Here is a 9,445-nt window from a genome sequence, read left to right on the forward strand (position 1 = left end):
ATAACAGCCCAACGTCAACAGTCACCCCAGCTGATAACAGCCCAACGTCAAAAGTCTCCCTAGTGGAAAACAGACCAACATCAACAGTCTCCCCAGCGGATAACAGCGCAACGTCAACAGTCTCCCCAGCGGATAACAGCCCAACGTCAACAGTCTCCCTAGCGGATAACAGCCCAACGTCAACAATCTCCCCAGCAGATAACAGCAAATCATCAACAGCCTCCCCAGCAGATAACAGCACAACGTCGTCAGTCTCCCCAGCAAATAACAGCCCAACGTCGTCAGTCTCCCCAGCAGATAACAGCCCAACGTCAACTGTCTCCCCAGCGGATAACAGCCCAACGTCGTCAGTCTCCCCAGCAGATAACAGCCCAACGTCGTCAGTCTCCCCAGCGGATAACAGCCCAACGTCGTCAGTCACCCAAGCAGATAACAGCCCAACGTCGTCAGCCTCCCCGGCAGATAACAGCCCAACGTCAACAGTCTCCCCAGCAGATAACAGCCCTACTTCAACTGTCTCCCCAGAAGATAAAAGCCCAACGTCAACAGTCTCCCCGGCAGATAACCGCCCAAAGTCAACAGTCTCCCCAGCGGATAACAGCGCAACGTCAACAGTCTCCCCAGCGGATAACAGCGCAACGTCAACAGTCTCCCCAGCGGAAAACAGCCCTACGTCAACAGTCTCCCCAGCGGATAACAGCGCAACGTCAACAGTCTCCCCAGCGGATAACAGCCCAACGTCAACAGCCTCCCCAGCAGATAACAGCACAACGTCGTCAGTCTCCCCAGCAAATAACAGCCCAACGTCAACTGTCTCCCCAGCAGATAACAGCCCAACGTCAACTGTCTCCTCAGCGGATAACAGCCCAACGTCGTCAGTCTCCCCAGCAGATAACAGCCCAACGTCAACAGTCTCCCCAGCAGATAACCACCCAACGTCAACAGTCTCCCCAGCGGATATCAACCCAACGTCAACAGTCTCCCCAGCGCATAACAGCCCAACGTCGTCAGTCTCCCCAGCAGATAACAGCCCAACGTCAACTGTCTCCCTAGCAGATTACAGCCCAACGTCAAAAGTCTCCCCAGCAGATAACAGCCCTACTTCAACTGTCTCCCCAGCAGATAAAAGCCCAACGTCAACAGTCTCCCCAGCAGATAACAGCCCAACGTCGTTAGTCTCCCCAGCAGATAACAGCCCAACGTCGTTAGTCTCCCCAGCAGATAACAGCCCAACGTCGTCAGTCTCCCCAGCAGATAACAGCCCAAAGTCGTCAGTCTCCCCAGCAGATAACAGCCGAACATCATCTACAGACTTGATTTCTCCAAATCCCAGCAAAACAAACAGAAGTACTACCTCTACACTTATAAATACCAGTAAATCTTCAGCAACCACAGCCTCTGACACAACACCACCAAGCACAAAAAGTACATCTACACCCTCAGATTTGCCCCCAGCTCTGTCATCCACAGTTTCTTCAACAACAGAACGCAGCACGACAAGCATCACTACTGCATCATCAGATGTGAGCACAAAGTCAGCCTCCGTGATGTCTGCTGCTACAGCAACCAGCCAAGACAGCAGCAGTACTACATCTACACAATTAGATGGTCTCCCAACTTCAGCATCCTCGGTCTTAGCAGCTACAGGTTGGTCATTATGATTCTTGCTGAAGCCATGTCAAAAATTTATGAAAAACGTTTTATGCCTCCAGGCATGTACCCCTGACTGCAGACCCGCAGAGCTTAACGTGGGCGGAGTTAAACGTTTAACCACGCCCCTTCAGCATTTAACCCCGCCCAGTCTCCAACCCACTGCCTAACTCATTTAAAATGGTGTCCGAAGAGGGACAAGAAACCTTAATGAATGTGGCAAAATGCAGCGATTTAAACATAATGAACTTAATCTTTGGTTTTACTAATTATGAAATACAATACTGACACAAATTGACACAATATTTCACAAAACATTAAATACCTCAGTAATGCATTAAAAAAATAGAATATTTGAATGTATATTTATCATAATCAATTGTAACCCGATACTTTCTTAATATTATCAAAATGAAAGGATCACGAGACTATAATATATATAATATATATTATATAATGTATATAATATGTGTATTTTTATATATATATACTATAAAGATATATAATAACACCAAAAACTCTGGGGGGGGGGGGGTGTATCAGTCTGCTGCTGAAGGAGCTGCCCAGGGACCCCCCAGTGTCGTGTAGGGGGTGAGAGGTGTTGTCCATGATGGATGTCAGCTTAGACATCCTTCTCTCCCCCACTGTCTTTATGGGGTCCAGAGGACTGTCCAGGAATGTCCAGGACAGGGCTGACTCTCCTGATCAGTCTATTGAGTCTGCTCCTGTTGGTATTGAAAGGTAATTAGAAAGTCATCCTTTTCTTTTCCATCATACTGTTTTTTTTTTTTAAGTTAACAACAAATATTGAACAACAAACTAGCAGGTAAACAGTAAAAATGTTAATGAAGTATTAATATTCACATCATCTTTTCCTGTTTTTGGCCATCTCCTCTTTAGAGCCATGTGAGTCAATGACATCCATGCATTATACAACACATGTAATATAATTATCATTGAGACAATTGATGTTAAAATATAACTATAACACTTACATCATAGGAAAGTCTTCCAGGAAAACTTTGCAACGCCATCTCCTTTTTTGTTCCCCAAAACATAGTTTAATTTCTGCTAATAACATGAGACAGAATATTTCACAATTTTGTTAAATTGTTTTAAGTTCTCAACCACACTGCCCAATAGTTTGATTCAACACATAACATCTGCCATGTAAAACAAGACTGAAGTTATTTCCTACCGAGACAAGCGGTTACTTTAGTGTAATAATTAATGTCATAAACATGTTTAACAGAAGGAAATAAATCATATTAACAAGCCCTTGGCCATAACAAGATAAAACTACGAGGGAAAAAAATTGACAACAGTAACAGCTGATATAGAAACGCGCCTGCAGCTCTTTAGCGTTATGAATTGATTACTTTAATCCATATATCTCATTAAAACGACAATACAATACAGACAGATCGCCTTCACACACCTTTACTGTTCCTCTGACGGTCCTACGCAAAACTCGCTAAAATAGAAGACCACTGGTAGAGTTGCGTGCTCATTCACTGAAGACAGATCTTCAGGCTATCATCCACACGCGAGTCAGTGGTACTAGCACCTGCACTGGTCGCGCTAGCCGCGCTATGCCTGGGGTGGCAGATACAAAGATGTGCTAGGTGTTGTGGATCTGAGCTCTCCTTCATCTCCCGGTTGAAGATGATTCAGAAACCGTCCGTGCACACAACGACTGTAACATTGTCCTTCAATGGAAATAATTTCCACACTTTCAGATTACTTGGAGCTAGCATAGACAGTTAAAGAAGGGAGCTAGCCATCCAATCCGAACCTCAGCCTGCTCAACTTGTGCATTAACATTAAAATAAACATAACCAGCTTTTTTTAATTGTTTTTGAAAACTCAACAACTATAAGAGTCACACTTACTCCCACTATTTATTGTTTAAAAAGGGCTGTCCGAAGCGTGGGTGCATACAGCTGAATTCACGCTGATATCACGATGAAATGACAGGGTCAAATGCTGGAGAATGGGCTGGAAAGTTGAAGGTTTAACCCCGCCCCCTCAACGTCTAACCACGCCCCCTCGACGTTTAACCACGGGACATGTTATCCCGTAGGACTCCGGAGGCAGTTGCAAGGTACCGACGGGCCCGAAGGGCTGCAGCCTCTGTCTTGACAGAGGCAAAGCACCGGGTGTGGGAGAAGTTCGGAAAAGACATGGAGAAGGACTTTCGGTGGGCACCAAGGTGCTTCTGGAAAACCCTTGCCACCTCAGGAGGGGGGAGCGAGGAATCATCCAAGCTGTAAACAGTATGGATGGGACGTTTTTGACCTCAACTGGGGAGGTAATAGAGCATTGGAAGGAGCACTTTGAGGAACTCCTAAATCCAGCTGACACGCCCTCTGTGGTAGAGGCAGAGCTGGAGGATGATGGCGGATTGTTGTCGATTTCCCTAGTGGAAGTCGCTGAGGTAGTCAAACAACTCCACAGCGACAAAGCCCCAGGGATTGATGAGATTCGTCCAGAAATGCTGAAAGCTCTGGGTGTGGAGGGGATGTCTTGGTTGACACGCCTCTTCAACATTGCGTGGAAGTCTGGGACGGTGCCTAAGGAGTGGCAAACCGGGGTGGTGGTTCCCCTTTTCAAAAAGGGGGACCAGAGGGTGTGTGCCAAATACCAGGGGTATCACACTTCTGGTATCATACCCCTGGTAAAGTCTACTCCAAGTTGCTGGAAAAGAGGGTTCGGCCGATAGTCGAACCTCGGATTGAAGAGGAATAATGCGGATTCCGTCCTGGCCGTGGAACAACGGATCAGATCTTCACTCTCGCAAGGATCTTGGAGAGGGCCTGGGAGTATGCCCAAACAGTCTACATGTGTTTTTTGGATCTGGAGAAGGCGAATGACCGGGTCCCCCGGGAGAAATTGTGGGAGGTGCTGCGGGAGTACAGGGTGAGGGGGTCCCCTCTCAGGGCCATCCAATCTCTGTATGACCAAAGCGAGAGCTGTGTCCGGGTTCCCGGCAGTAAGTCGGACTCGTTCCAGGTCAGGGTTTGCCTCCGCCAGGGCTGCGCTTTGTCACCAACCTGTTTGTAATATTTATGGACAGGATATCGAGGAGTAGTCGGGGCAGGGAGGGGTTGCAGATTGGTGGGCTCAGGATCTCATCGCTGCTTTTTGCAGATGATGTGGTCCTGATGGTGTCATCGGTCTGGACCTTCAGCACTCACTGAATCGGTTTGCAGCCGAGTGTGAAGCAGCTGGGATGAGGATCAGCACCTCTATATCTGAGGCCATGGTTCTCAGCAGAAAACCGATGGAGTGCTTTCTTCAGGTAGGGAGTGAGTCCTTAACCCATGTGAAGGAGTTTAAGTACCTTGGGGTCTTGTTCGCGAGTGAGGGGAACATGAAGCGTGAGATTGGTCAGAGAATCGGAGCAGCCGGTTGGGTATTGCATTCTGTTAAGAGAGCTGAGCCAGAAGGCAAAGCTTTTGATCTACCGGGCAATTTTCGTTCCTACCCTCACCAAAAGAACGAGATCAAGGGTACAAGCGGCCAAAATGGGTTTCCTCAGGAGGTTGGCTGGCGTCTCCCTTAGAGATAGGGTGAGAAGCTCAGTCATCCGAGAGGAGCTCGGAGTAGAGCCGCTGCTCCTTCGCGTCGAAAGGCATCTGGTAAGGATGCCTCCTGGGCGCCTCCCTAGGGAGGTGTTCCAGGCACGACCAGCTGGGAGGAGGCCTCGGGGATGACCCAGGACTAGGTGGAGAGATTATATCCCCAACCTGGCCTGAAACGCCTCGGGATTTTGGGGTCCCTTACTGGAGCTGCTGCCCCCGCGACCCGATACCGGTTAAGCGGATGAAGATGGATGGATGAATTATAAAAAAACAATATTGAGATTTGATGAAAATTAGAGATTCATCTCCTTGGGCATGCTTACCAATAGTTTCCTTGTCCTCATAGTAGGGATAACGCTTACAGACACCAGTACAACTCTGGACACTAGTAGTGTCACATCTTCACCAGCAGGTGGGAGCAAATCTTGATTTTTCAACAAAAACACAGATTCCACCTTGACATGGACTTCTGTATTTCTGTTCTGTAGTTAAAGCTCAAGTGCCAAACTTTTTGATATTAACGAACATCTGTTACATTCAAGCCTCTGCCGAAGGAGTTGCTACAGAGCTAATTAGGACTAATAGCTCCACACAACTCATCTCAACAGTTTTGTTGTCATTACTTTGAATTTGTCATGAGTCAGCAGAAACTACACACCATAGCTTTAATTTTAAATTGTAAAATCATTTTTTATTTGCAACTTTATCTCCACAGATGCCCATACAGTGACTATTCACCTGAAAGTTTCTGTTTTACGCCAGAATGAGGACACTGAAGATGTGATTTTTAAGGCTTTATCCAATGTAAGCACAAACAACCTTCACATACAGCGCTTAGCGTGAGTGAAACGTCCCATGCTAAAGTTGACTGAAAACAGTCAACTTTATGCCTCAAGTCATGCTTTTGGAAATTAATCCATAATTACAACAAATAGGATAAATCCAACCTTTAAGGTCTTTATAAATAACACTTTTTTTAAATGAAGGCATTTAGATAAATTTCCAAAAGATGATTTTTATTCTGCTTTTTAGTCAACTTTAGCATGGGCATATTCACTATGACTGTATAAATTGTGCAGAGTATGAGAAAAAACATACGTTCTGTAGCTCTGTCGCTTACCTAATCAGTGAGTTTCTTCTCTCCCAGTTTATTTCCCAGACCCTTCACCAGTTGAACTGTGAGGGATGCTCATCGGCCATCAGACAGATCAAACCCACCCGATCAAAAGCCCCCGTTTCAGCCAACGGGAGCACCAGTGTGGCTGTAGCTGTACTGTGACAACAGGCTGAACAACATCACCTAGTAAAACTAAATAAATTGGTAGAGGTTAGGGCCGGAATATCACAGATATAAGGCCTACATGATTAATGCATTTCTTTTGTACCCTTTATATATGCAGTATTATAAAGCTCTATAACTTTAACTATAACATTCTCACACAGGTATCTCACAACTTAGTACTACAACATTGACAGGTTAAACAGTTTATGTTCACATTAGAAAGTATAAACGCATGTATTAAATACATTAATTGCTGGGTCTACTGTAATAGATATAGGCCCAAAGAAAAATAGCCTAACATGCCTAGAGTATTACTCATTAAAGGTTATGACTCATTTTACAGAACAGCTTAAAAGGAATACGCCACAGTTTGTTGAAATAGGGCTTATCACAGTCTCCACTAACTATTTTTTGTTCTGCAAGTTATCACATTGTATTCTACAAGCTCTCACCTTTTGCACCATATTTACCTTAATACTGGGGGACCATAGGCAGGCTGGCGGAACACATATTAATGTTAAAAAATCTCAAAGTAAAATTGTCATTCTATTTTCAATACATTCAGTTTTTACATTACATAGATAATGCCACCGCATTTTGATACATTTTCTATTGCATTCAACTTTGTCTCTAATTTGAATTCAATTAAGAGAGGGTGTCATTTTGGATATAATTGATATTAAAATACATACCTTTTATTAAAAGGTTATACTCTTGGTGTTTATAAAAGAGTGCTTGCTTGGTTATGCACATGAATCATGACTACAAATTAAATATGTGTCTATATTTAATAATGTTAAAAAAACAGTAATGTGCCATTACTGGTTATTCAAATATTGCTGGCATTTTGTCCTAATGTGTTTGAATGGTTGTATTTTGGATATTTTCTACTTTGAGTAATGTAACCCTCTGCAATGTGACTACATTTGTGGCAACATTAGTCAGGTCATTGTCCTCTAGTGTAGCTGCAAAAACACTTCAGAGTTATCTACATCTTGTCATGGAACTCTGTGTCTGTCAGTAAAACAGGAAACAATCATCACAAAAAGAATATCATATTTTCTTTTGGCAGACGGAGTTATTGTTTTCAGCAGCACAGGTCCATGTTGTCCCCACCCTTCAGCAGTCATGGATTGTTTCCACTGTACTCTGTGCTCCTGATAATTTTGCTGCCTCTCCAAAACATCATTGCATTTTTTCTGAACACTTGAATAAAGCATTCAATAATACGTCAGAGTCATCGCACACCATCTTGTTTATAATAAAATATCTAATAGAAAAAAAAATCCTTTCGGAAGCTAATGAATAGCTTTAAGTTAAAATACGTTCAATTAATAACTACTGCTTACTTCATTTGTATGTATCGACTTAATTAATAATGAGAATGTTACTGAGGCTCCAGATAACAGACCACCACCATATTCAGGTACAGAAGAAGCACTTGTACTCACTACTCCATCACTCAACTGATAGGGATATTCCGAAATCGAATGGTAAATATATCATTGCCTTACAAGTGCTCGATTAAAAACATGCTGCTGCTGGACCAGGTCACCTGTTCTTTTATTACATGTTAGTAAGAGGTCATTTATCAGTGCTGATTGTACTGACCTCAGTGTGAAAATTACCTAAATTGGCAGTAAGAATAAACTAATAATGGTGTTCATATCCAGATGTCTGAAAAACATCTTACAGAGAACATTAATAACACCAATGCCCAATTTTGCTGTACGACTTCACTGTGACCCCTGTTGCTCTTTCATCTCGAGCAAATGCTTAATTTAAATATTTTTTCTGCCTTCAAATGAAATGTCATTGTTTTTAACTTTTTCATTTTCTAGCTCAACCAGCAGCTCCAGCAGGTAATACCCACATCACCACCATATTACACTGTGCTTCCTGCTTACATTCCTCCAGGGCAACAGACTCTTCCTCCATGTCCACACCACAGTGCACATGATAATCTGGTTATTGCCCTTTACAGAAAAAGACAATATTCCGACTAAGCTGTTAACATGGATAATAAAAGTGAATATTCCGCTAATAATTTGGTTTACAAGCCATGCAACCTACAATTTTTTAAAAGTTTTTCAGCGACGTCGGACTTGGACCGTGCAAACACAGAGTCCCCTTTTCATTTCTTTAACCAGCTTCTTGAAAAGGTTGGTGTAGCAATGTGTGCGCATATCCAAATACCTGTTGATATTCAAGTCTTTGTTCGGTTTAAAATAGACAGTGTTTCTCCTTCTTATTGGGTTTGCAGCTTTGCAAGCTGTTGGCTGGTTGGTTTGTGTACAGCAACATTAGTTGCTATAGTTGCAATTATTGCACAGTATACATGTCCAAAGAATGCCTCTAAACCCTGAATAATACCGGAATATCCCACGTCTTAATCGGAAAAACAGCTTTGGAGTAACCAACTGGAATGTGCGGTTTACATGACCTGTATCAAATTCGGAATATTGTAAAATTCGGAATAATAGTGGAATGTTGTGGTTTGGGGTTTTTGTTGGGGTATTTTTCCTGTTTGGCCTTCCCTGTGTTTTTGTCCCGGTTTTTCCGCTAGTCTGTTGTTGTGGATTTTGTCCTGTTTTCATGCTTGTGTATGTTCTGTTTCCTGCTTTATTTTTTTGTCAGCTTCCTGTCTGGTCTTGTCTTGTCTAGCTTCGCTTTGTTTGTCTGATTGTCCTGCCCCGCCCTAATGTGATTCACCTGACGTCTCACCTGTTCCCCATTGCCTCATTACCTTGTGTATTTAACCCCTGTGTTCCTTTTGTCTAGTGCTTGATCATTTTGTGCTGTGACTGTCCTACGTCAAGGTCCTTCTGCCTTGTGAGATTTCCCAGTCTGTGTCTTCCTGACTGTATTCCTGCCATCCCCTGTGAGTTGTCCTTTGAGGAGTCCTCTCTGTTTGTGGCCTTCCTTCCCT

General features: G+C 43.6%; 1 protein-coding gene and 1 long non-coding RNA gene across 2 annotated transcripts in view; both read left to right on the forward strand.

Moving 5' to 3' along the window:
- The window catches only part of LOC117954038 (proteoglycan 4-like), a 21,580-nt gene that overhangs the window by 5,330 nt on the left and 6,805 nt on the right, over positions 1–9,445 (forward strand). Inside the window, exons 4-5 of the mRNA XM_034887495.1 lie at positions 1,444–1,647; positions 8,358–8,378. Coding sequence (XP_034743386.1) covers positions 1,444–1,647; positions 8,358–8,378 — 225 coding nt within the window. The remainder of the gene's footprint in view (positions 1–1,443; positions 1,648–8,357; positions 8,379–9,445) is intronic.
- LOC117953700 lies at positions 5,582–6,523 on the forward strand. The gene is made up of 3 exons (XR_004658661.1): positions 5,582–5,646; positions 5,950–6,038; positions 6,382–6,523. It is a non-coding gene; the product is annotated as an uncharacterized LOC117953700 (long non-coding RNA).

Source organism: Etheostoma cragini, chromosome 12 (assembly GCF_013103735.1).
Source record: "Etheostoma cragini isolate CJK2018 chromosome 12, CSU_Ecrag_1.0, whole genome shotgun sequence".
In the NCBI taxonomy this organism is placed as follows: domain Eukaryota; kingdom Metazoa; phylum Chordata; class Actinopteri; order Perciformes; family Percidae; genus Etheostoma; species Etheostoma cragini.